Here is a 27,795-nt window from a genome sequence, read left to right as displayed (position 1 = left end):
GGGAGCCAGGTGCAGAAGGGAACAAGGCAATTCCCATCGCGGGAAAGCAGCATGGGCAGAGCTTCAAGCCCGAAACCTTGTTTATGGCTCCGCCAGACTCTACACGCCCTTTCCCCCAATCTAGGGCACCTCCTCACAGAAAAAAAAAAGAAAAAAAAACGTGACCGTATCCCACCTTTCTTACAGTGGCTCTCACTCTCCTGCTGCTTGTGGTGCTTGGCTCACACAGAGGCGTCCTGATCAGACTTCGGTCTGTCTCTCCACCCTCCACCACCTGCTCTCCCACCCGACGGCAGTGCCTCTGCTGCCCTCCTCTTCCTTTTAACCCAACACCTTTCGGTTTCCCAGTTCAGGTTCTTTGTAAATATCCGAAGTGTTCCTCCTCCTCGTCTGAGTGCTTTCTTGTTCTCTGAGCTCTAGGTTAACTTTCATCTCTTCTTTGTAGTCTCCCCTGATATTTTTCGGGCAGAGTCAGTTGCTCTCTTGGCACTTAGTTTTTTTTTTTTTTTATATCTTTATTGGAGTATAATTGCTTTACAATGATGTGTTAGTTTCTGCTTTATAACAAAGTGAATCAGTTATACATACATACATACATATATATATATATATATATATATATATATATATATATATATATATATATATATATATGTTCCCATATCTCTTGCATCTCCCTCCCTCCCACCCTCCCACCCTCCAGGTGGTCACAAGGCACCGATCTGATCTCCCTGTGCTATGCGGCTGCTTCCCACTAGCTATCTATTTTACATTTGGTAGTGTATATATGTCCATGCCTCTCTCTTGCTTTGTCACAGCTTACCCTTCCCCCTCCCCATATCCTCAAGTCCATTCTCTAGTAGGTCTGTGTCTTTATTCCTGTCTTACCCCTAGGTTCTTCATGACATTTTTTTTGTTCTTAAATTCCATATATATGTGTTAGCATACAGTATTTGTCTTTCTCTTTCTGACTTACTTCACTCTGTGTGACAGACTGTAGGTCTATCCACCTCATTACAAATAGCTCAATTTCGTTTCTTTTTATGGCTGAGTAATATCCCACTGTATATATGTTGGCACTTAGTTTTTAAATGGTGTTGCAGTCCTTACGCACAGACGTAGGTTTGCCCATCAGAAGCTCTGTGGCTGTTCGTTTTCATCACTTCCTGAAATCACCTGAGTCGTACAGTCAAGTTTGCAGAATGATGTTACTTTCATCTGCCCCTATTTTCAAAGCTATGTCTTGCTTATATCAACAGAAGGAAAAGGCATCTCAGGTGTATTTGGGGATGATGGTAGCAACTTTTCACAATTTTTTTTTCGCCTTGTGTGATTCTTTTTTTGACCTGCCCAGAATGCTGACCACGTGACACAATTTCATTTTAGTGCAGTGACCAACGCTAAAGAATATGATGAAAGAACATATAACTGCTTATACTTTTATTTTTGGGAGATGTTGGGATGTGTGAACAGTCACTGAAGACTGTAGCATAATAAGAATGTCACGGAGTGATTAAAATTGCAAAAGACAATGACTTCACACTCGATAAAATAATTGTTCTTCATGTTCCTCCATGGCTGACATGAACACTGCATGCTGACTAGTTACTTTATAGAAGTTTGTTTTAATACAAGGCCATACACTGTAGTTAAGATACTGTTACACGGTGGGCCTGACTAGTGAAATCCTGTGCTTTTCCTGGGGTTTCTATTTGTCTCATTTCATATAAAGACTTTTTAGGCAAGGAATATGAATTCAGAAAACTGAAAACTAGAGATGTTACTTACGAACATTATTATGCATTTTTTTTAAAGTTTCTCAGCATAGAGTTTTTCATGGCCATGAACATACCTAGACGTGCATTTACTGAACTTGTTGTTCTAAAATGTCCATTTCACTCCCCAGAACAGCTACTGAATATAAATCTGTTTTAGGAGAGAAAGAAGTTTGAGCAAAGGTTTTCCCTGTGGTGCAGGGCAAGCCGTGTCAGTGTTATAAGAGTGTTGGGCTGGGTATCAATGAACATGGACTAAATAGCTAATGTCACTCCATACAGCACAAAACAACATAAATCAGGAACTAAATTTTATAATTTAATTATTGATTTATTGATTGATTTTTGGCTGCATTGGGTCTTCGTTGCTGCGTGCAGGCTTTCTCTAGTTGCGGTGAACGGGGACTACTCTTCGTTGTGTGCAGTTCTCACTGCGGTGGCTTCTCTTGTTGTGGAGCATGGGCTCTAGGCTCCTGAGCTTCAGTAGTTGTGGCACATGGGCTCAGTAGTTGTGGCGCACGTTTTTCATTGTTCTGCGGCATGTGGGATCTTCCCGGACCAGGGCTCAAACCCGTGTCCCCTGCATTGGCAGGTGGATTCTTAAACACTGAGCCACCAGGGAAGTCCCCAGGAACTAAACTTTTAAAGATAATTGTTTATCTTGAGTAAAACTGACATAGTGGGGATGATGAAATATACAGTTAAAATGTACATGATAATTCTTAAGTCTGTACAAGGCTTAATTGTTTATTAAAATTTTTAGTGATACTGTTTTACTTAATTCTTAAACAACTTTCTGAGGTAGGTAGTATGATCCCTGCTTGAAACTTTGACCCCTACAGAGAAACACATAAAGGAAGTGTTCATTGTGTAATTTATGCAAATGCTCCATTTTCTTTGGTCGGTGGGTATGGCTCCCCTCCTTTGAAGAAGAGACCATCTTTTCCATCATCTGCTCTCTGCAGGAGGGCTGGGGAGTGCCTTCCACCCGATGGAAGGAAGGATGCCAGGGGAGGGGAGGGGAGGGGCAGATTTCAGGAGGCATAAGGAGTGTACAGAGGTTTATGGAATCTGTACAAACCTCTCCCGTTGGGTTCCACTGTGAGTAATCTATAGCATCTCTCAAACAAGGCTGTTCTGTAAAAGTATAATGTTTAAAAGCAGATATATATTTCTGGAAAATTAAAAATTAGTATTTTTACTATACCCTACGGACCATCTGGTGTAGAATTGTGTAAATTCAGTCAACAAAGGGAAAGGCAAAAGAAAACAGGGAGGCCAGCTAGAAGGCTATTGTAGGTGGTGGCTTGGATGATAGGATGGCAGCAGTAGAAGTGGTGAAAAGCGCTCAGATCCTCTTCGGGGGGTCCCAAGACCAAGTTCAGTGTTGGCAGCAGTGTCCCAACACCAGCTGGGGGAACCACCTTCCACTCAACTCAGACCCCTCAGGTTAAGAGCTCAGTCCTACAAGACTGCTTTCCTCCCGGCCTCAGAGACCAGGCACAAGCCCCGGCTGTTACCTGGGCTTCTGACCCACCAGCTACACATGGGAGGTTCCAACAATCCCCTCCGATTCTGGCTGACAGTCATGAATCCAGATTGCTACCTGTGCTCTGACCCATGACCCCCTCCTCAGATTCCATTAATTTGCTGGAATGGCTCAGAGAACTCAGAGAAGTATTTTACTTACTAGATTATCAGTTTATTTTTAAAAGGATATCACTCAGAACAGGCAGATGGATGCACAGGGCAGGATATGGGGAAAGGGCTCCAGGCTTCTGTGCCCCATACAGGCACGACTTTCCCCAAATCTCCACCTGTTCACCAACCCAGAAGCTCTCTGAACCCCATCCTTTTGTGTTTTCATGGAGGCTTCATTACATAGGCTTGATTGGTCAAATCATTGGCCATTGGCATTAGATTCACCCACCTGGTCCTCTTGCCTCCTTGACGGGGCATGGGGGGTGGTGGATAAGGGGGCAGGAGGGGTGACCAGAGACTTGAAAGTTCAAACCCCTCTCACCTGATTGGTTCTCCTGGCAACCAGCCCCCATCCTTAGGTGCAGTCAAGAGTCATCTCCTTAACACCACAAAAGACACCCTTATTGCTCTCATCACTTCAGCAATTCCAAGGGCTTTAGGAACTCTGAAGAAGCAGGATGAAGACCAAATCCATATTTCTTACAATAAATCAGATGATCACAGATTCTAGCCCTAGTCTGATGGTAGAGCCGAGATAAGGTGGGATGTGGGGTGAAGGCACAGGAGAGGAGCAAAGACCAACTCCACACAATGGGGTCCATTTACTGAGGAAGCACAGGGTACAGGTTACAGAGAGGGGGATGGTGGTAGAGTGTAAGCTGGAGGGAGTGCCTCGAAACTCTGAGGCCACTAAAGGAAGGAATGCAGACAGAAGATACATGAGGTCCAAGCATGGACAGACTGGAGGTGGGGTGGACCCAGCAAGCACAGCTAAGGAGAAGCATCTGTCCAAGTGGGAAGCAAGTCTGCAGAGCCTGGTGTCAGCTTGAAGACAGAAAATGGACTGTTAGATTCAGCCTTGAGGTGTGAGGCATCATCAGGGACCTTCGTACTTTATGTACATGGTAATTATTTCCATTAGATTATCTCATTGTTCCCCTCAAAGTAACTTTCTTAGGGATTTTTTATTACTATTCCCAGTTTCAGCTACTTGCTCACACTCTTTATATTGACAAGCCATTTTAAAATAAATAACTTATACTATTGTTTCTTGCCCCAAATAAAGTCTTCCACCCATATAAAATCTGAATGAGGTTGAGGGTCTTCTCTGACTATTAAGCTTACTGAATAGACAATTGAAAATATCAACCAATACAGGTGCCATTTCTCAGCTAGATTCCCAGCATTCCGAAAATTTCCCTTAATGGCTGTTAAATGATGCATTGAATAAATATGGAGCTGCAAGAGAAATTTCTGTAAGAAAGAGCCTTAAGCCTTATGGTTTGAGGTGCACATTAATTCTAGTGTTTCGGGGAAGGCGTGTTTTTCTTCTAACAGTTCTTAGCTCACCTTCTGTCTCCTGTGAAGTGCCTTCCTGTCGGTCCTTTCTTGAGCACTGAAACAAAGCAAATCCACAAGCATTCAATACAACAAGATTAAGGAAAAAGTCGCGTGGTGCTTTGTCATCAAACGCTAGTAGCTGTAGATGTTGTCTCAGCTTTTTAGGGCCTGTCACATTTTTTGATTCAGAGGAATCCTTTCAACAATCTCAGTAGGAAAGAACCCTTCATTTTGGCTTCACCCGCAGATGCCATTGTGGAAAGAGTCCTTGGTGCCGTGTTATTTAGTTGGTCCCATGGAATCCTAGCTTTCAGTCTGGATCATTACTGCTAATTCACAGTTTTACCTAGGAAGTGGAAAACTGTGTGTGTTGACTCTGATTCACCAGCCCGCAGTCAGCTGTCCCGGGAAAGCGCTGGTTTCCAGGAGACCTTCCACCCTTTAACTGGGGTGACCTCAGACCAGGAACTTTAGGTGGGCAGGAGTTGGGGTAATGGTGTTGTAATTTGTACAGTCTAGTCAGATGGCAGTGTATCTCAAGTTTCGCACTGAAAGGAACTCTGGGCCAGTAACAGTCTCATCCACTAATTTAGTAAGAAACTGTGCTTATAACATAACCATTCGTCTTTTTTTTTTTTTCTTTTGAAATTTTTAACAAAGCTAGCCATCTCTTTTCCCATATTTGGGCCCAGACAGAACACAGCTGCTACTCAGGGTTCGCCTGAAACCCTGAAACTCCGGGAAGGTCAGCTTCAAGTTTGAGCCTTGATGTGACAGCTTTTAAGTGCTGGAGGGTAAACATAGTTCCCTTTTCAGCCTGGACGGTCGCTGGGATCAGCTGTGTAGACAAATCAAGGTTTATTCCATTGCCATGCTCTCTGAGTAAGCGCCACTCAGTGTTAAGACACGACATGAATACACTTGGCCACTTTCCCTAGGATTTCTCACTTAAATATATAATCTGCCTCACCCACACAGTATTAAAACATCTGCTCTGGAGTAGTAATGCAAGCATCTGATTTTCTTTGCTGGCTTTAAAATCATTTAAAAACATAACCCAGATAACTTTTGGGACAGATTCAGATAAGAGCAGGGGGAATGGAGGAAGAAGCGTGTTTAAATGAATTGTTACAGAGCATTCTTGTGTCTTTACAGCACTGCCCGTCAGTCGTTCCTGGCAGAAATTTTTGTCTGCAGGCCCTGTCTGCTTCTTAAGCTCTTTAAAAGGCAGCCCTATATTCAATATATCAGCTTGACATGGTGTAACGGAGACTGGAGACACCTTTCAAAGTGATGTAAAGCAAGGCTGCAAGGCTGAACTTTTCTTTTTTCTTCTCTTCCCACACCTGGGTGATTGCTTTGTTGTTCTTTTGTTTTCAATAACTACAACAGTAAAACCTAATCCGCATTCCTAACCCTTCTGTTACGTATGAATGAAGTGAAGCCCCCTTATCAGTTTGACATGTCCTGTATGCCTTGGCTAGGAAAGCTGCAGCATAAATCTCCATAGGCCCTAAACATTTTGCAGCAGTTGCTATGCTACTCAAGGTAAACATTGGTGTGTGTGTATTTGTCCAGGGAAGTTTCATTGTCAATGTTATATTTTTAAATTTGCACTCACCGCAGAAATACTAATAGAAAGACAAGCTGCGGTTTTCTCAAGCTGTGTATTTATTGTGGAATTATAAGCAGTTCGGGTAGTACTATTCCAAATAGGAAGTCAGCTTTTCTTTTTCTAAAAAAGAAGATGATAATTAATGCATAAGGTGTCTACGTAGCCGTAAGAAAATACAAAACCACTAATGATTTTTTAAATGAACCTGGAGAAGTCAACAGAGAAACTTACTTGCTGTCTTGAGCTTGTAACACCGATTCACCCTGGCCTTTACTTTGTCCAAACACATGGGCTGCCCATTATGTTTCAATAATAAAAGTAGAAATATGTTTGTTTTTCAGTTTTTCTTTCATATTAAGTTCCCTTTTTATGGTCCACACTCACCAGGATTTGTTTGATCCTTGCTGAGTTGCTTATGTGATTCGTAACAGCAAATTCTCAGTTTGGCTTTGTTTTGGCAAAGGGAAAAGGTCTCTCCTGTGAAACAAAATACTTGGTTTGTAAAGGTTAAGCTTCCCAAGGGCAAGAATTTTGGTCGGTTTTCTCACAGCACCTACATGATGGGCTTTTTAATAAATGTTTGTAAAATGACTTAATGGACACGGTATAATATTAACCTTCGTTTGCTGCTCTGGTCGATATGAAGTTGGGAATTCCATGACAGCATGTTTTAGTTTGCCAGGGCTGCTGTTACAAAGTACCACAGGCTGGGTGGCTTGCACAACAAAAGTCATTTTCTCACAGTTCTGGAGGCTGCAAGTTGGAGATCATGGTGTCAGCAGGATTGCTTTCTTCTGAGGCCTCTCTCCTTGGCTTGTAGACGAACACCTTCTCCCTGTGTCTTCATGTGGTCTTTCCTCTGTGCGTATCTGTGTCCAAATTTCCTCTTTTTTCAAGGACCTCTTCTTACAAATTTCTTCTTCTTACAAGCCCAGAACTGGGATTACTGGATCAGATGGTAGCTCTATTTTCATTTGTTGCTGACTTTCCATACTGTTTTCCATAGTGGCTAAACAAAGTTACATTCCCACTAATGGTTCATAAGGACTTTTTGGAAATGACACTAAAAGCCCAGCAACCAAAGCAAAAATCAAACAAGTAGGACTTCATCAAACTAAAAAAGCTTCTGCACATCAAAAGAAGCACTCAACAAAATGAAAAGGCAACCTGTGAAATGGGACAAAATGTATGCAAACCAAGTACTGGACAAGGGTTGATATCCAAACTGTATAAAGAACTTATACAACTCAATAACCCACCAAACAAAACAAACATCCAATTATAAAATGGGCAGAGGAACTTAACAGACATTTTTCTAAAGAAGGTGTACAAATGGCCAACAGTACATGAAAAAGATGCTCAACATCACTCATCATCAGGGAAATGCAGATCAAAACCACAGTGAGATATGTCCTCACACCTGTTAGGATGGCCGTCAGCAAGGAGACAAGAGATAGCAGGTGCTGGCGAGGGTGTGGAAAAAACGGACCCTCTTTTATCCCACAGTTACATGGAATTCTTAAATGTAAAAGATGGAGAGAATCTTACAGGTCACTGGGTTTAAGCAGCCCTGCTTCACAGAGGGGAAAACTGAGGCTCACATGGGTTACAGTATTTGCTGAAATTCCCTCTCCTGATGTAGTAGCTTCAGGGGTAAGTGCAGGCTCCCCGTCTCCTGATCAGGGCTCTTCACTCGTGTCATGCTGGCACTCAGAATGATCCTCACCAAGGAATTAAAAAGACCTCATCTTGTATAGGATCATTACACATGGTCCTGACATTCTAGAAATGGTTTGACAGGACAACTCATTGCATAGAGATTTCACAGCTCTTTTCTCCTCTTTCAGGATCTGTCCTTACCAAGTCATATAGCCAAAAGGGTCTAGACTAGGATTAGGTTATCCACCCAGGTTATTGCTGCTGCACTGAAGAGAATAGCAGAAAAGCTTTTCTCTAGCTTACTGAAGCAGGGGTATTGATTTAGTTAGCTATGTACATTACAGAAGCCAAGAAACACTGCTTTTTTTTTTCTGAACATTGGCAGCCACTATATAGCCAGCACAACCCATAGCTTAGTGATAAGCATCTATTTTCATGGCAACTGAGAGAGCTGGGGAGTGGGGAATAGGCAAATCCAATTCAATTCGAGGCACTTAGCCCAATCGTAAGTACTTTTACACAGCAAAGATATTGGTAGACTTTTCTAGACACTAAATATGAGAGCAAAGCCTCTAGGCTTGTACCAGAAAGAGGAGTTCTTAGTTAGAGGAGAAATTAAAGCTTAAAAAAAGTAGAAGATATTTTTCCCTCTAACTTTTTTTTTTCCAAGGCCCCCCTTTTCTCTGAAAAATCCCTTTAGACAATTTAGAAAAGCAGAACTTCAAAAGTGAACAACTTGATTGTTCCTTGAACCAGTGGGTGGGTGACAGTCATGAGGAAGCCCTTAAAAAAGAAAAGCACTGCTTCCTCTGTTCTGTCCCGGGATTGAATCTTTGAATCCAGAGGAAGTGAGTTAATTCTCCCCTCCTGTTTCTTTTGGGTGGGGACTGCTTTGTGTGCGCCTGTGTGTATGTGTGTATGGGGTTATCTTTTTAAAGCATTGTCTTATTTTAATTGAAATATTTAAAAGTGTGGAGATTTATAACATCAGCCAATTATCTGCATGCAGTAACATTTGCCAAGTTGTTTTTTTTTTTCCCCTTGTCATTTGAGGGGATTGATATTCTGATACTTCATTGAACCCAAGATGGGCATATTCTGTTTGTCCAACGTTACAGACTTATTTTGTTTTCTTTTTCTGTGTAACTACTTTAAACTTTATCTCAGGGGTCCTCATTTCAGTTGGAACTTTCATTGTTCTTGAAGGAATGCTCTATACATTTCCAACAGAAGTGGAAGCAAAATTAAGCCAACCCCAGAGCATAAATAACAATTTGATATCATGCCTACAATATACATCTGCACTCTGATACTTTAATGAATACTGTATACTTTTTGTATAGGCTTTCTATACACTTACCCTCTGTGTGCAGATTGACACATTTGATTTGTTTTGTATCATCACAGTCATAACTCAGTTATCCTTTGAATAATACTGACTCTTTTTGCTTTACATAAACATACACATTTTGGCTTATAGTTTAAAAATTTGCAAAACCGTTGCATCAAGTTTTTCACATTATAAATTTAATCAATATTAACCAAATTGGTTAAATTAGTAATGAACACTTTTATTAGAGAATTGCTTATTTATATCCAAACTATACTTATCAGTCATCATAGTACTCTCTATCAAAGCAATATTGCATTTCTTGGACAATTAAAAACATTCTGGTAGTAAAGAGGAATATATTAAATGTGCTTTCTACTCTTAAAAGTTGGATAGAATAATGGAAAAACATCTTAGTGCTAATATTTTAGCCAGAATCTTGACATTCTTGAAAGTAGATCTTTAAAATAAGAATGAAATCAGTGTTGACCAAAGCTGCCACATTCATTTCTACTGATTATCCTCTATAAGCCCCACTACCACCATGGGCAAGAGGGGCTCGGGACCCACAAAGCCATGAGTCCCAGCAGGGGCTGTGTCTGCCCCAGAGAATGGATGTCCTTTCTTTCTGATTTTTTTGTGAAAAGCAAATAGCCTCTGCTTTTCAAGCCATGTGCCCACAGGAGAGTCTGGAGAGGGTCTTTTCCAAATTGACCCAATTGAGGTGTTTGGGGAAGCAATGGCCCTGTTACACGGGAAGGTTTCATGGATGGATTGGGTTTCAAGAAAGGCTGTTAAAAATGGTAAAGATTTATTATGCGGATCACAAGATGGAGAGTTTTGCCCATGGGAGTGGGGCAGCAACATTAGCATGGGGAGAAGTGCAAGGTCAAGGTCAGAGGAATATGACATGTGCAGCAGCCAGTGAGGAGACTAGATTGATTGGGACAAAATGTGCCTGTCTTTGATGAGTGGAGGATTAGATGCAAAAGGTGAGCGAAGGTCAGGTGGTGAGGATCCTGAGTGCAGGGTAAGGAATTTGGATTTTATCTTCCAGATGAGAAATCACTCTAGGCATTTGTCCAAATTCATCCCGTGATCAGCGATAACTTATTTTAGGTAGATTAACCCAGGGTTATGCAGCATAGAATAAAAGGAATAAGAAAGAGTAAAGGCAGGGAGACAAAGTTAGAGACTGCTAAATATAGTCCATTGTTTTCAGTGTCTGCCCTGTATCTGAGTAATGAGGATGAAAAGGAAGAGCTGATATGATAGTTTTTTTTTTTTAATTATAGCAAATGTTATCATTTTTACCTGATCTCAGAAAGAATCCATACTTATTATAGAAAATGCTGAAAATATGGATAGGTATAAGGAAGAAAGTGAAAATCACCCATTCTCATTAAAACCATAGATGAACACTCCACATTTTAGGTGCTTTTGATTTTTCTTTGTTTTGTTTCAATGTATGTATGTTGAAATCATGGTATAATAATGCTATGTTTACATAGCTTGGATTTCTTGTCATTTACTACATATTAGGCATTTCTTTTTTAATAAAAAAATCCTAGAAGACCTCATTTTTTTTATTGCAGTATAGTTGATTTACAATGTTGTGTTAATTTCTGCTGTACAGCAAAGTGATTCAGTAATACATATATATACATCTTTTTTTTTCAGATTATTTTCCATTATAGTTTAATACAGGGTATCGAATAGAGTTCCCTGTGCTATACAGTAGGTCCCTGTTGGTTAATCTATTTTATATCTAATATCCTGTATATGTTAATCCCGAACTCCTAATTTATCCTCCCCCTCCAGCCTGCTTTCCACTTTGGTAATCATAAGTTTGTTCTCTACGTCTGTGAGTCTGTTTCTCTTTTGTAAATAAGTTCATTTGTGTCATATTTTAGATTCCACATATAAGTGATGTCATATGGTTTTCGTCTTTCTCTTTCTGACTGACTTCACTCACTATGACAATCTCTAGGTCCGTCCATGTTGCCACAAATGGCATTATTTCATTCTTGTTTATGGCTGAGTAATATTCCATCGTATATATGTACCACATGTTCTTTATTCATTCATCTGTCGATGGACATTTAGGTTGCTCCACATCTTGCTAGAGGGCCTCGTTTTTAATGCCTGTCCCACTATTTCAGTTTATGACTGCAGGGTCATTAACTATTCCACTACTGTAAATTTAGATTGTGACCAACTTTCTGTTATTATAAACATTACTATAATAAACATCAGTCAACATAAATCTTTTATTCCATACTATTCCCTTTTCTTCTTCTTCTGCAGATAAGCAAATAGATAAATTTTAAAAATTAAGTGGAGCATTTGTTCCTGTATTTATTTTGCCTGTTTTGATTTCAGTTCTAATCTACCACTCCCCACTTTTAGTCCACTTTGAAAATCGGGGAGAGGAGGAGGGTGTTTCTTAATGAACTTTTCCTGAAATTATTACCTCCTTTTGGTGCTTGCCTTTTAAAATAGTGTACTTTAATCCATTGCTCTATACATGAGCATTTAGGTGGTTTTCTTCCTTTCAACACTGTGTTGAACAAGGTGTTTCTCCCTTTCAACACTGTGATGAATTGATATTCATGTGCACATATTTCCATGTGCACAAATAAAAGGCTATAACCTCAAAAGTGAATTACAGGGACATGGGACATATCCATCTTCAACTTTAGTATCCTGTGTACATCAGTTACATCAACTACAGTGATACCAACATATTCTCACTTCTGCAGGCAGACCAGAAAACTTCTAATTTACCCACATCCTTGGCAATCCTTTCCTTTCAATGCTCACCAATCTCCTGTAAGTGAAATAGTATCTCTTTCTTTGTATGTGAAATATCACATTTTGTTTTGCATTTCTCTGATAACTAATGAATTTTAGCATGTTTTCATATGTCTAGTGGCCATTCAAGCTTCTTGTCTGGAATTTGTCCATTTTCTATTGAGTTTGTTTTTTTCCGTATACTCTGTCCTGTGACAGGTATATGGTTTGCCAAGGTGTTCTCCCAGTGTCTGTATTTAACTGTTTATTACAAAAAATTTAGGCAAATTTATCAAAGTTCTCTTTTATGGTTTGGGTGTTTTCTACCTTGATTAACAACTTCTTCTCCAGCGTCAAATGCTTTAGCTTTTCACTTATATTTTTTTTCTTATTCTTTATGGGTTAATTACTTTACATTAAAATTTTAATTCCTCTGACACACATTTGTATAACTCCCAGGTGATTTTCCAGAATGAGGAGGATGAAAAGTTGAAAACAAAAGAAAAATTTGGGAAACTCTCTTAAGGCTTCCGTTGTTAAGTCCATAACTGAACCACTGAGGCATCTTCTGTTTTGTGTAAACAACAGATACCCACACCTACCATGGTTTGTGGTAACGAAAGTGAATGTCTTGCCCATTGAAAATCTTTTCCCACAGAAACTCCGTCCAAGTTCATCTGCATGAAATCTTTGCAGAGTAGTTTACTCCTCACTGGGGTTGAATACAATTTCACTTCCAGGTGTTTGCGGCCTTAGTCTGCCTGTATCTAACCACGTGCGTGAGTCCAGAAGGAACACATCTTTTTTCAAACGGTTGCCATCTGACACTGGATTCGTTTTACTTTCAGCAGTTGACAGAAGCTGTGAGTCCTTCCGTGCTGCCCGCTGCAGCTTTGCCTCTGGACCTGCTTAACAACGCTGTAACTGCCTTTAGCACCTTGGAAGATCTTATTCGGTATCTTGAACCAGATAGATGGCAGCTGGACTTAGAAGATCTATACAGGCCCACTTGGCAACTGCTGGGCAAGGCTTTTGTGTTTGGAAGAAAATCCAGAGGTAAGCTCTCTCTTCAGGTTAGAACCTCATTTAAGTTTCTTAACAGCTAATGTTTCAGATTCTTCTGCCATATCTTCTAATGAGGAGAGTTTAAAATTCTTCCCCGATAAATTTAAATAATCCACCTTCTTAACATTTGAGCATATTTACATATTAAGTAAGAATACAAATAAAAGGAGGGTTTGGAAGATGAAAAGAGATGCTTTTGTTGAAAACTCCTGTTATTTCTTTCATTCAGAAATATCATTTTAATGAAGTCCTGGGATACATTTCACAAGAAACATTGCTTATTCAAACTTAGTACTTGGGGTATATTGATTCAGAGATTCAAGAGAGATTATTGTAGCTGCTAAACCAGGTTTAGGGCTAGAAAAGGGGAAAGCTCTATTAAAATCCGTATCCGCCGTGACCCCATGAGTCAGGATTATATCAATTTCCGTTTCCTAAGCCTAGAAACTTTTCTAAATAATATGAAAAATAACAATGGCTCCCCAGAAAACAGAACTGTAGTTTCCAAGATAGAAGTCACTGTGAGAAAATAATGCTCTAAAGGAACTCACACCATGATAATGTTTTCTATGTAAATATGCTTCTGAAATGATCACTTTTGATTCTATGAGCACATCTCCCTTCAAGAGTGAAAGTGTTGATAATTAAACTTAATTCCACATGGTCAAGAGATTGGAAATAATGTTCGCTGAATCTGTTCTCAGGTCAGGTAACTTTCCTAGTCACCCTAAACTTGGAAATCATCCCTCTCAAACACAAATGAAAATGTAACTGGGTAGTTATAAAGCTCTCAGACAATCTGTTTCAGTCTGTCAGAAACTTTGAAATCTACCCAGGGTCCCTTTAGAGAATGGAGGACAGTCTGCAGAAAGTCTGTAGAAAGCACAGTCTTTAGTTAATTTGAGCGACTCACAGGAGCAGATTGCATCAGACTGGTCAGAAAGAAACCCGATTCCTGCCCTCTCCTGCTAAGAGTTGCAGCCCTTCTGATCAGGACTTACATCTCAGCAGATCATGTTTGGACTTGCCCAGCATGGTATTCTGCTGGACCAGCAGCCCTGGTTTCCTCTCAGCGATATTGGAAATCGCTGTTCATGTCCAGAGGCAGCTGAATCTTGTCCAGATGCTGAAAACAGTTACATATTTATAGGATGTGATCGTGATAAATAACTCACCAACAACAACACTTCCTTTCCCTCCCACTTAGGAACGGGAAGATGAAGATTTGCAAGGCTGGCTGAAACGCCCCTGAATAGAGCCTTTGTTAGCAAATTTGAGGTAGATTATCCCGTGGATCCGTAAGAAGCAGAGGGAGTCAACTGGCTTGAGCTCAGATCTAGTTTTTTGACAGCCGATCTTATGATACGAGCCTGAAAATCTCCCCTCTATCCCTGCCTTTATGCCTGAACCTCTTACATGGTGCTCAGTGAAGATTTGGCCAGAGGCTAGGGTGTATTTAAAAGGCCCAGCTCTGAACCAGATCTTTCAAATATTCATTTAACACTTTCCAAATTGAAGCCCTTTGCAGTTTGCCAAAACTATTAACTTTTTAAGCGTAAAATAAGTGTGAGCAAAGCAGTGTATATTTTTGGAACTCTACATAAACTGAAATGCAGGTGTGGGATAACATCTCTATAGACAAAACCAACCCCCCCCCAAGAGTCTTTCTACAAGGGAAGGAGGAGTAAAACATTTAAAAGCTTCTAATTAGAGATTGAGATAGATTTTCCACAGAATAAACATATCACAGCGTTACCACATTCATCTTAGAAAGACCACCCTCAGATTGCATTACATTAATAGAATATCCTTGGGCTAAGTTTCTGAAAAGAATGAACACTGACAAAGTAAAATGTGATCATAATTTTTTTTCAATCAGTATTACTCTCTTTAGGAAAACTTGCAATGTTTATGAATCTGAACAAGAAAATAGGCATTAGAAAAACAATTTTTATTGACGACAGACTTCAAATCTTCATTCTTTAGAAAGACAAGCTAATGCATGTATTGTCTTAGGAGGTTGTTATGAAAAGGAAATAAAGCATCTGAAGGCTAAGTTTACTTCACAAATATTTTGCAGAGGGAAACTTCCACATTATTACAGTTAAGTTATTAAAACGTATGTGTTGGTACATGATGTCTCTCTCTCTCTTTGTTTTTTGACTAGATGTTCTACCCAATGTTTGGAGAATTTGTGACACCAATCATAGTCACGTGACTTATTCTAATGATGCTTAGATGTGTTTGAAGCCCTAGAAGTAGGAAGCATAAATTTCAAATAACATATGCTAAATGTAAAGTCCTTACTTGTATTTTTAGCCCAGAGGGGACTGTGTTAATGTCTTTCCTTTTCTTTATTTTCCCTTTCTTCCTCTGGTTCAGCGTGTTCATTCATACCTTACTACTACAGAAAAGAAAAACCCATATTTTTTAAGTCAGGCTTAACTAGTACTTAAAAAGGGCTTTTGACTTTTGTGTCAAACATGATAGATGAGTGGAAGCTAAGTTGAAAGTCTGTTTAAATTTTCACATTGTAGCAGGTATCATAACTTGGTTCACTTGGGAAATCCATCTAACCTTTTATTGTGGTTAAGTAAACACTTTAAAGCTAACATATACAGACTCATTTTCTAGTTTCATGAAATAGTATGTTTAAAACTCTTTAAGGTAGATGAATATCCTTTGAAAGCTAAGAGCTTCATTCACATTCTAAAGAACTATAAATCTTAAATAAGCATTAAAAACTTTGGCAACTGGCTTTTGTATGTGTGTGCTTGTTTTAGGTTTTCTCTCTCCTTGCCTAGATGTTAACTTCTAGTGAAAAGATTCAAAGAAGCTCATATACAGCTTTGACAGTGAAACAGCAGACGTATATAGACATAGGTTAGGGTTCGGCAAAATAAAATGAGGTAAAATACGTGACATCATTTAACCTAATTATCTCATTAATTTTATTAGAGATAAGCTTCACTTTAATGGCCCTCGAAAGAATGAACTCTTTTCCTCTTAAATATTTAAAAGCTTTACTGTCACAGGGTCATTTTTCAGATGAAAGGGAAATCTTTAGATACTCAAATAAAACAGTGATTTTCTCTTGAGTTGGAAAAACTAATTTCTAGCTGAATAAGATGTTGAAATGAACTTATTGAATTAGCATTTCCTCCATGTTTCCCTTACTTGACCAAGGTTTTATTCAACCATATGGTTTATGTGTGCTTGTAATTGACAATTGCATTTGCATAAGCTGTAATATATTTCTTGAAAATACTTACATTGGCTTCCTTTGACATTTTAGAAAAACTTGACCACATACCCAAGAAGAACCTAGCTAAGAAAACAAGCATTTGATTCCTAATTACCTTGTCACTTTAAAAGTATTTAAAAATGTTGGCACTTAATTTTTAAGGCTGGGTTATGTAGTGATTATTATTATCTGAAGCTATCTTTAACCAGAAAATATTATTTATAATGTTGCCAATATTACTGAAAAGGTATTTAACCAGGTTTAGTATATTTTAGATAGTACTCCTAAATTTTAATAAAAACTTTGTTTTTGAAGGAAGAAAGCTCTGATGAATTATATGTTATTCAAAACTTCAATTTTATTGGAATTGCTTTGATTTGAATATTTCTAGGGGAAAAAAGAGAAAGCTATAAAGCAGAAATTAAAATCATATTAGAATTGCTTATCCTAATAATTATCAGCTACTTCATATGTTATATATAAGCTCATGTGAAACATGATATGTTATTTAGATATAATTTAACTGAGTCAGTGTCATTTTATAGTTAATAACAATGGTCCTTTAGAATATACTGCAACAATCTAATGAAAGGATATTTGGTTTGGTCTTCACATGTAGGTACTCTCTTAAAGAATAAAACACAGCATAGTTAAGCAAGTTACTAAAAGAATAGAGACAGTGGTTATAAATTAGACATTTCTTCTGCCCTCCAGGAGAATTGAAATCTGAAAAGGAGTCTAGTTAAGCTCAATTTCCAAGTCCAAAAATTTCTCAACACGCCAGAAGCAGTGCTTTCCAACAACTTCTGCTCCTTTAAAACGTGCCCTTCTCCCCACTCCTGGTCCACTCAGCCGTCTTCAGAAATTAATTTGCTTCATTTCCTTTTCACACTCTATGATTCTTGTTGCCAGGAAGATTATAGAAGGTTCTGTCAACAAGTGTTTGTATGTTGTTCTTCATTCATTGCGGGAGCTTGTCATCCTTCTAAAAATCGCATCTGCTTTTTCATCAAAGCTTTCGTTTTACATTCTATTCTTCCCTCCCACGCCCCCCTTATTTACTTTTTTCCAAAGGTTAAAAGGTGTAGCCCCCTTTTTCTCTAGAAAGTTTCCTGTTTGTAGCTGGTAACTCTTCTGTAGGCTCCGTCCTCAACACTGCACAATGCCATCCCTTCATCCATCCCTGGGTCACAAGGAAGCTCTGTTTGCCATAAAACGGAAAGCCCAGGCTGCGAGCTGCATGTCCCTAAGACCTAGTTAAATAATCAGGGTTCTTATTGGGGCGATTGTTCGGGAGATGTCTAGCTTTCTGTATGAGAGAGAGAGGGCGAGGGCGCTTGGTGAAATCGCAAGGCTCAGAGCGTGACCGCCTCTTCCTCTGCTCCCCTGTGTGCTGTGCAGTGCTGGGCCTGAACCTGCTCAAGGAGGAGGTGCGACTCTATAGCTGCACGCCTCGCAACTTCTCCGTGTCCATCCGGGAGGAGCTCAAGAGGACCGACACCGTCTTCTGGCCAGGCTGTCTCTTGGTGAAGCGCTGCGGCGGGAACTGCGCGTGCTGCCTGCATACCTGCAGCGAGTGTCAGTGTGTCCCCAGCAAAGTCACCAAGAAGTATCACGAGGTACGGACAGCCTTTCCCTTCCCGAAAGATGACAGACCAGCCTCTCTGAAGTGGATTTTGGTTTAGAAGGGAGATGTCGTCTTCATGAAAACCAGAGCAGACAAAACCAAGGTTTACCAAAGAGCTCAAGTTTTCATTTATTATTATTATTTTAAATTTATTTATTTTATTTATTTTTTATTTTTTGGCTGCATTAGGTCTTCATTGCTGCGCGCGGGCTTTCTCTAGTTGTGGCGAGCGGGGGCTACTCTTCATTGCGGTGCGCAGGCTTCTCATTGCGGTGGCTTCTCTTGATGCGGAACACGGGCTCTAGGCACGTGGGTTTCAGTAGTTGTGGCACACGGGCTCAGTAGTTGTGGCTCGTGGGCTCTAGAGTGCAGGCTCAATAGTTGTGGCTCATGGACTCTAGAGTGCAGGCTCAGTAGTTGTGGCGCATGGGCTTCATTGCTCCGTGGCATGTGGGATCTTCCCAGACCAGGGCTCGAACCCGTGTCCCCTGCATTGGCAGGCGGATTCTTAACCACTGCACCACCAGGGAAGTCCCTGTTTTTTAGTTAGGACCTTGACTCAGGAAACCAGACATCAAGGATTTAGAAAGCTTGTCCTCTGATAGCACATCATGGGTACTCAGTGGAGGTTTTCTGTCTCATACAGAAAAGAAACTGTGTTTTTCCAGGGGGGAACATGGGTGAAACTTTTCACCTCTTCAAAATATGAAGGGAAAATATTTTAAAGACAAACTTGGAGGTAAATTATGGTCTATTTTGGAGAAAATAAAGATCTTTAATATTTATTTTTCCATTTGGGGCAATGTGGGCACATAAATTCCAAGGGACATATTCATAATTATACTTCCTGTTATTTCATCATTTATAACTTTCTCTTATTCATGGTGCCCCAAATAGTATGTTAAGCTTTTTATGGATTCTTCATCCTTCCCTTTATTCCATGGAAGTAAGGAAAATACAATATTAAATGTTAGTAATTATTGTTTTTCAGAGCCTTGGGGACTTAGAGTTTATACATTTCAAATTTTCATTATCCCCGGTGATACCCACCCCCCTCCAGTCCTCCCCAGAAGCACCTAGTTTTCATACATCCAGAAGCAATCCCTTCTTGATGGCTCACCTTCAATTTTTACAAAATGTTTTTTACAAACTTTAATTTTCACAAAACCAAACCAAAATCTACCTCCCGACTTCATTTGGATATGGCTTCATTCATTTTCATTTTTTTTTCTGCTAAATAAAAGAATAACACAAACTAAATACCCACTTAATAAATGAAATGATTTTTCCTGTGAGTGAAGATGTCGGTGAAACCCTCATCTGTTGTGTAATCTGAACAGGTGGCTGCACTCATGTGACATGGTTGCCCATCTCTTCCCCAATATTGTGTTGGCAGTTGATTAAGTGAGAGAAAAACAGTGGATTCCAGACAAGGTCCCTGTTTCCATCCTAGATCTACCATTAACTTGTAACCATCCACAGGACACTTAACCTTTGTAAAATATGTGCAAACTATGATAATCTCTCAGGTTTTTCCTAAAGGTGTTATTCTCTGACAATTGTTAGATGGCAATTTTTAGAAAATGACATCCAAAACTGGCAGTCTGGGATAAAAGTAGGACTGTTGACTGCCATCCTCATACTCCACTTTTGTTTCTACACCACACACGTCTAAAGATCCTTGTGCTGGGAACGGCCTGCACTCCTGTTCAGGAGGAGGTCCTCGTGAGCTTGCAGGAGCCCCAGCTCCACTCTGCCCAGAGGATGGCTTGTTGCTACTCTGAGAACTGGGAGTCTAGTCAAGAAGAAACCCTTAACGTGGTAGTTTTGTTACCGAACCAAACTCGGGTCTGCTTGCTGGGGCAGTAAAGCTGCTGAACCAGGTCGTGGTGAAGGAAAGTGCAGTATTCATTGCAGGTGCCAATCAAGGAGATGAGGAAGCTAGTGCTTAAAAGACCCAAACTCCTCAAAGGCTTTCAGGGACAGGTTTTTAAAGACAGTGTGAGGTGTGTGATCAGCTGGTGGACACTCTTCCGATTGGTTGGTGGTGAGGTCATCAAGAGTCCACATCATCAACCTTCTGGTTCCAACCAGGCTGGGGTCTACATGCTTGTGTGCAGCATGCAGTTAACTTCTTCCACCTGGTGGCGGTTTCAGTATCTGCAAAACAGCTCAAGGGACCTGACTCAGAATATCATCTGTAGCCTGTGAGGAGGAACTAAAGGTCCTTGACTTTGCTTAATGGCTAAACTGTTATTATTTTGTCTTGCCATACTGTTTTCCTTTCTTTCTGCGTTTTCTCATTTCTCTGATTAAATGACTAGAGTTTTTCTACAGACAAAAGACAGGCAGAGGACATGCGGCCAGGCGGGCCAGGAGGTCTGCTCTGGGAAGGCCTCCCAGGGTCCAGCTCAGTGACAGCCCTAAAGCGCATGAAAGTTAAAAGGCCTTAAAGGGTAGGCAGATCTTAGAGTTGGTTGGCATAATGTAAAAGAATAGGGTGAGAGTAGGAATTAAGCGGGGGTGATCTTTCCCCACCTAAAATCATTTCATTTTGAACTTTCTAAAGCAGGGACTTACTAAGCAAGGTGTATTTGGGGACCTGATTTAGCCAACAAGTCTTGGGTTTATGACTCACCTTGCTATGACCTGTAAAACCCAGAGCTTTTCTAAACAAGTTTATCAGATGCTGAGTTGGTATCATGCTTCTGGGGCAGCTGAATCAGTCCTCAGATCAAGTGTATCCTCCCCCATCCTATACTTGTAAATTTCTTTTCAAATACCATTAGTTTTAGGGTTCTCCAGAAAGTTGCCCCAGAATGTGCAGTATCTCTTTTAAAGTCTGAGATAAAGTTCTTGTGCAGGGAAAGGCCATGGTCAGTGCTTGGACACTCACTGACCTTCTTCCAGAATGGTATTGATTTAGCCTCTCCAGTCTTCAGGTGGGGTTGATTATATGTATTATCTGCATGTCCACACTTACAACTTCAGGTGCTTATCTAATTGTATGTCCATGTAGTGCAAGTTTCCCACAAATATCCCTAATGTGTGTGTGCAGAAATATACATGGTTACCTATTCCATATTTCTCATAGACATCTCCAATCCAATCATCTCAGTTCTCTTCTATGGGAATTATAAATTTTTCTGTGATAGTTATTTTGTTAACCATCAAATTACCCTATGAAAAAATGATTCCTTGTTTGGTGTAATTCATGATTTCTGAGGCCTAGATTTTTCTCAGTCTTATATTTTGGAAGTAAGTTCTGAGTCTGGTACTACTCCTAAATAAGTGAAATTTTTTGAAAACATAACTCAAACTAGTTCTTAAGTCATCGAAAACCATTAATCTGGATCTAGAGATTTAACTCATTCAAAGTTAAGCCCATCTTGGGCTTTAATTCTTTTTAATGATCATTGCTCCAATTTTCAGTTTAAAGATTATCTCACTTCATGGACAAGGCAGAAGCAAAGATAGAGCTTAGGAGTTTTAATTTTTCTCTCTTCCATCCAGCTCTATTATACCAGTTTCCCTGCATATTAAGCTGAGGTGTATCCATTTGTATCACTACAAATATAACTGAGTTATTCCCTTTTTTGCTTTCCTTTAGCATTTTCCTTGCGTTTTGTTCAACCATTGTATCAAAAATAAGTTTACAGACTTAAAATTCTCATAAAATATAATGATATTACTGTAGTAGTGTTTTGGTATAATATTATAGCATAATAGTATCATTAAGATTGATTCTTTGTATCAGTCACCAGATACTCTTTATTGGAAGCCATTTTAGCCCAAAACATAAAATGTTTTTTCTTAATTTCCCAGTCTCCCAAATAGGAATTCTTAAAAAAGCCAGACAGGAGCTTTACATATGTATAAACTTAGATGTTACCTCTTCCTTGAAACACTTTTGAGTTTCCTGCCAATCCCAGCATAACTCATTCCTCCGCTGTGCATGTGTAGGACTTTAAAGATATCTCTATAAGATAACTTTTATTATTTCATAATTATTTATTTGTATTTGTTTCTCCCAAATTGAGAACTAAGAGTAAAGATCCCATCACAGTGTAGCACTCAAGAGCAGGGACTCCAACGCTGGGCATCCAGAGTTTGAATCTGACGTTTGTTAACTGTGTGACTTGGAGCAAATTACTTCATCCCCTGGGCCTCGATTTCTCCATCTGTTAAGTGAGCTGTCACCCCTCGTGCCTTATTATGAATAAGGCTTAGAAGGAGGTCTGGCATATTTCAAGCCCTCAGTATATGCTAGTGATTGTCTCACTCATCTTTACTTCCTCCCTGTTCTAGCCTCATTAAAGTATGGCAAATGATCAATAAAGATTTAATGAATTTGCCCAGAGTTAGGAAGGTATTCGCTTTCTGGCAAAAAGATCTATAGGAGACTCTGACAAAAGACACATATTTGCTTCTTGTTTCCATTCTGAATCAGCATGATGAGTTTCACCTTATTTATATCCTCGTATATTTAGTTTCACTTCTTTCCTTAACACGTAGTGTTTTCTTGCTTAGATCTCTTTGTTTGGGGGAAATAAACATACCACTCAATTGCCTTATTCTAGTAGTGAGTCCCATCATTCAAGGTTCTATGCTGCCCAGAATTTTGGGCATCATTCCTGATGGGTCTTTCTGTGCCTGATCTGTTCTGTCCGCAGTCTCCGGTTTTAGCTTTCCCCTGGATTATTTTTTCATGGACTCGTAATTTTAGTTTGAACCTCTTCCTCAACATTTTTGTGAGATGTGCTTCTACCTTGTTTCTTTTCTGTGTCATAAGCTATGTCCTAAAAACCAAATTCTCTTCTTCAACATTATCTGGGACCTGCTGGTCATCTTCCAAGTCTCTCTTTGTCTCCCAAAATCCAAACTTTCAAAGGGAATTAAGAGAGAAAACACTAATTATCACCCACCCCTCCACACCACGTAGAAGACCTTAACATCACTGGAACATTATGAGATTCTTCTGCTATTTGTAAATATCCACAGGTATCAGTGGATGACAACTGGGCATGGGGAGGGGACGTTTATTTGGTGAATGCATGTTATATAAGCACTGCAGAGGAAGGAAAGACTGTAGGATTGCAGCCTGGTGTCACTGACTGTCAGGGCTGAATATGGCGGCCTCTCTAACCATTACCTTTCATAGTTATTTTTCCCCTGCCAACTGGGAAAATGTATACAGGTGGACATAGGAATTAAAGACATTATCTATGCCAATATCACAGTGTATCTCCACCCAACCTCATTCCAGAAGCCATTTGTAGCACGAGTGTGCTACTAAGGTATAGCACCAGCATCTTAAGAAAAGTTGGTTTTGACACTGCCTTATGTTGGTCAAAAACAAGAAATCAGTACCAACCCATGATCTATATTCAATACTCATTGGGTTCAGTTTCACATTAACATAATAGTCTTAGTAATTTTTATTCTGGAATTGTAAATGTAATAGAAAATCTTTAAAAGTTTACTGTTTCTCATTGTTATCATAAGATTTTGCAGTTTATCTCTCTAGGAAGAAAGTTACTAAATAAATAGAGTGTATGACTAGTAATATTCTGAGTCTTGATGAAATTAGTATCCATCACTGCTACTTTAATCATTTCTGTTTGGCAAAAGTACAGATACTGGCTGTGTCACTCATTCTCTCTAAGCTTCTGTTCACTCACATGTAAAATAGGGGTAATAATTGTAAATTACTTCATAGAATTCTTGTGAGTTAAAGTATGTAAAAACATTATTAGAGCGCCTGGCACCCCATAAGCATTCAAAAAATGTTAGCTAATTAAACTTCGATATGACCACGTACTCCAAATGAGGGACCAGTCTCTGTTTTTCTTTTTTAAATCTTCAAGTAAGACAGTCATAAAACCTGACCTTTGCCTTTTTGGATTAATGGATATTTCCAGCAATGATATCTTTTAGAAGTTGCTCTATGAGGTTATCCGTGTCAGACCCAGAGAGCAGAGAAACTGGACAACTTCATATTATTCTGTGCTATTCTGTTCTAGGCTTTGTTCATAGCCAAAGCCACATAATTTCTAAAACTTTACCATTTCTGTCCTAAGACCTAAAATGTAATAATACTCATTGAGTAGTTAGTTCTTATCAGATATATCAGATAGTCTCTTATAGAGTACATAGCCATGTCCTTCCATCACAGTGTGAAAAGGGTGTGTTTAGTATCAGTGTCCGTTGTGCTATATTTCTGGTTAAGAATCTCAACCATCCAAACTGCAAATAACTTCATTTAATAGAGACATTCTTGTTATTATTGCCAAACCGTCTACAGTGCACTAGGACCCAGCTGCAGAAAGTTAGCTGTGACCGAGGCTGATGTCTACCAAGTACATGTAATCCGTCTCATCAAGTTGATGGAGGACTTGACCTTTAGCCAAGGGCATTAATGAGCGGCATAATTGACTCAGACTCAGCTACAGACCATGTTTCTTTTCACAGCATCGCAGTACTTGCCTGCCTTACTTCAAGGATAAATATTTGCTAAGTGTGTGAATAAATGAATGAGTGAAAGAAACCAACAAACAGAAAAATGAATTGCGTGTTAGTGGTTCCAAGACACCTAACCAAAGTGAAATTCTTTCTAATACAGTTAGGTGCGTAAAGGAAAGAGGACATGGCATGGTGGGTCTTTCCATTTAAGGACGACCCTTTTTTTTTTAAGTTGATTTTATTGAAGTATAGTTGATTCACAACATTGTGTTAATTTCTGCTGTACAGCAAAGTGATTCAGTTATACACATATATACGTTCTTTTTCATATTCTTTTCCATGATGGTTTATCCCAGGATACTGAATATAGTTCCCTGTGCTCTGCAGTAGGACCTTGGTGTTTATGCATTCTGTATGTAATAGTTGGCCTCTGCTAACCCCAAACTCCCACTCCATCCCTCCTCCACCCCCTCCCCCTTGGCAACCACAAGTCCGTTCTCTGTGTAAGGACTGTTCTTTATTCTGAGCAGCCTCCTTCCAAATCGTTGGTATTAAAAGGTCCTTCCTTTCATACAGTGATGACGATCATTTCTGATTTCTCTGAGGGGTGGGGGAGTATGTTCATCCTGCCTTCAGTAGTTAAAAATTAAAATGTGTAGGTCGCTGTTGGGCCCCGAGATTCTGGTCTGAAATTGACCTTGTCCATGAAATTAGAAGTTGCAGACGTGGCCTGATTTTAAAGGTGGTTTCCATCGTTCCCTTTCAGGTCCTTCAGTTGAGACCGAAGACGGGCGTCCGGGGGCTGCATAAGTCGCTCACGGACGTGGCCCTGGAGCACCATGAAGAGTGTGACTGCGTGTGCAGGGGGAACCCCGGGGGATAATGCATCGCGGTGGCTCAGGGCTGCCACTGCGACAGAACTCGTGCCTTATCTCCATCCACAATCCCGGCTGGCTGTTGCTTCCAGGGCCCTTTCATCTTCAGGATTTACAGCGTGTTCTGAGAGAGGAGATACCACGCAGAATTAGGGGTTGTGCAACAGCCCTTTGGAGGAGAGGCCCCACGACAGGAGAAAAGTCCTTGCCGGTGAAAGGATGAACCTTGTAGATTCCTAGTTAGTGGCAAAGTCCCCACGTGGGCCCTTGGCTGCGTCTGTGTCTCTTGTCTGGATGTGGCCTAGGTTCATGTCAGCACAGGAAACACCACCCCTAAGCCCCTGGTTCTGTCGCCTTGCTTAACTCTAAAGCCCCCTGCTCTGGGCCTACAATCACAGAAATCTGGGATTGTTTCTCATATTCACATGCATAAGCCAGAGTGTTCTAAGTTCTACCAACGTGGGTTTTAAAAAAGAACTGTGTTGCCATGAATTAAACTTGTGTCACACTGATAGGAAAGACTGGATTTTTCCCTATTTCTTACTCAGATATCTACCATTTAGAAGAACAGACCTCCATCCACGGTTTGGAACAGACAAAACCTGAGAAGAAGAGTGGCCTTATCTTCACTTTATAAGTTGGTTTATTTGTGTTATTGTGTACATTTTTATAGTCTCCTTTTGACATTATAACTGTTTGCTTTTCTAATCTTGTTAAATATATCTATTTTTACCAAAGGTATTTAATATTCTTTTTTATGACAACCTAGATCAACTATTTTTAGCTTGGTAAATTTTTCTAAACAGAATGGTTATAGCCAGAGGGACAAAGATGATATAAAATATTGTTGCTCTGAAAAAAATACATGTATTTCCTTCTTGTATGGTGCTAGAGCTTAGATCAGTCTGTATTTTAAAATATTGACATGGGAAATGGATAGAATTTGATAAGTTGCAAAGACTCTTGGAAAATAAATAAATATGTCATCTTCCACTCCTCTTATTGGAGACGCCAGCGAGAAGCAGCATATTCCCGTAGGCATCCAGATCCAGGAATTACTAACCCCTAACCCTTATTCTGGGAAATGTGAGCCTAGCTCAGTAGAACATAAAGCACCTTGAAAAAAGAGACTTGACAGCCTCCTGACAAAGCATGCTTGGCTGTCCTGCAGGACCACATCCTATTTATTGTGATGTCCCAGTTAGATTGTCTTTAAACTCTGTTCCATACACTTGTATAAATACATGAATATTTTTATGTACAGAAGTATATCCTTTAACCGATTCACTTATTATACTCTTTGGCAATTAAAAAGAAAATCAGTCAGATCCTTTGCTTGTAAAATGCTTAATATTGTGCCTAGGTTAAGTGGTGACTATTTGAATTAAAAATGTGTTGAATCACCAAATAAAAGAATGCGGCTGTTTCGGGGAGAAACTGAGTGTGTGTTTGAAAGATTTGTCTCTAAATGCCAAGAAAATAAAAGCGACAGACTTTTGTGTTACCATGATTTTTATTATGCAAAAGCTGGTATCAATTCAAAAGACAGGCAGAAAAGTGACCATTTCTGGTGAGACTTTCCTGCCCCTGGACTCCAGTGCTTTTGAGCAGTAGTTTTCTTTTTCCCAGTCATCTTGATAGTAATTGTTGGTAAATTAAATTGCAGATGGTTTGGAGTTGCGTGTGGTTAATGAAATGCTTGATGATAACTTATATGGTAGTATGAAACTGACAGTGGGCGGGGATCCTGTAACTTTCCACTCTTGTCTCCACTTCCAATGGCTGATACTAGAGGGGCTGAGCCCAGGTCCATGTGGCATGTGGATCCACACAATTTACACGACACTCCTCCAGGTGGCGGCCTCAGTTTCAGAGGTAGATCTCTATGCAGGCTGTTATCTTCAACACCTGACCCCTGCCTTTGAACTTGCCTGGGAGCCATCTAGGTCCCAGACTCTTCTTCCAAGGCAATGCCCTTTCCGGCACTTTTCCACCAGGCAGTCCTACCCTGCGGCCAACCATGTGGAAGACAAATAAAAAGTGAAAATACATGCTCTGTCTTATTGACTTATTTTCATAGTTTTGTTGCAGCCCCCTGGAGGCTGATTAGATACAGCCCAACTGCTCCCCTGGAAGGTCTACACTGCCTCTCCCTCTGGGCAGTTGACAACTCTCATTAGCATAGTCAAGAGGCTCTGAAATCTAAGAGCAGTGATCGGTGGAACTGTGTTCAATCCAGCATTTCCAACTGTTTGTTTTTAATTTATTTTATTGAAGTAGAGTTGATTTACAATGGTGTGTTGGTTTC

The 27,795-nt window shown here is 39.9% G+C and overlaps 1 protein-coding gene across 2 annotated transcripts in view; it reads left to right on the top strand.

The window, feature by feature from the left end:
• Positions 1–27,513, top strand: part of PDGFC (platelet derived growth factor C) — a 211,266-nt gene extending 183,753 nt beyond the window's left edge. The window contains exons 5-7 of one of the 2 annotated variants that reach the window (XM_060114551.1): positions 13,063–13,270; positions 17,925–18,142; positions 25,379–27,513. In XM_060114551.1, coding sequence (XP_059970534.1) covers positions 13,063–13,270; positions 17,925–18,142; positions 25,379–25,495 — 543 coding nt within the window. In that variant the 3' untranslated portion in view covers positions 25,496–27,513. The remainder of the gene's footprint in view (positions 1–13,062; positions 13,271–17,924; positions 18,143–25,378) is intronic. The other variant, XM_060114547.1, reaches the window with a different exon arrangement.
• The last annotated feature ends 282 nt before the right edge of the window (positions 27,514–27,795 follow it).

The sequence above is a fragment of the Mesoplodon densirostris genome, chromosome 1 (genome assembly GCF_025265405.1).
Source record: "Mesoplodon densirostris isolate mMesDen1 chromosome 1, mMesDen1 primary haplotype, whole genome shotgun sequence".
NCBI classification, from domain to species: Eukaryota; Metazoa; Chordata; class Mammalia; order Artiodactyla; family Ziphiidae; genus Mesoplodon; species Mesoplodon densirostris.
Note: the sequence above shows the minus strand (reverse complement) of the source record. Positions and strands in the feature narration are given on the sequence as shown.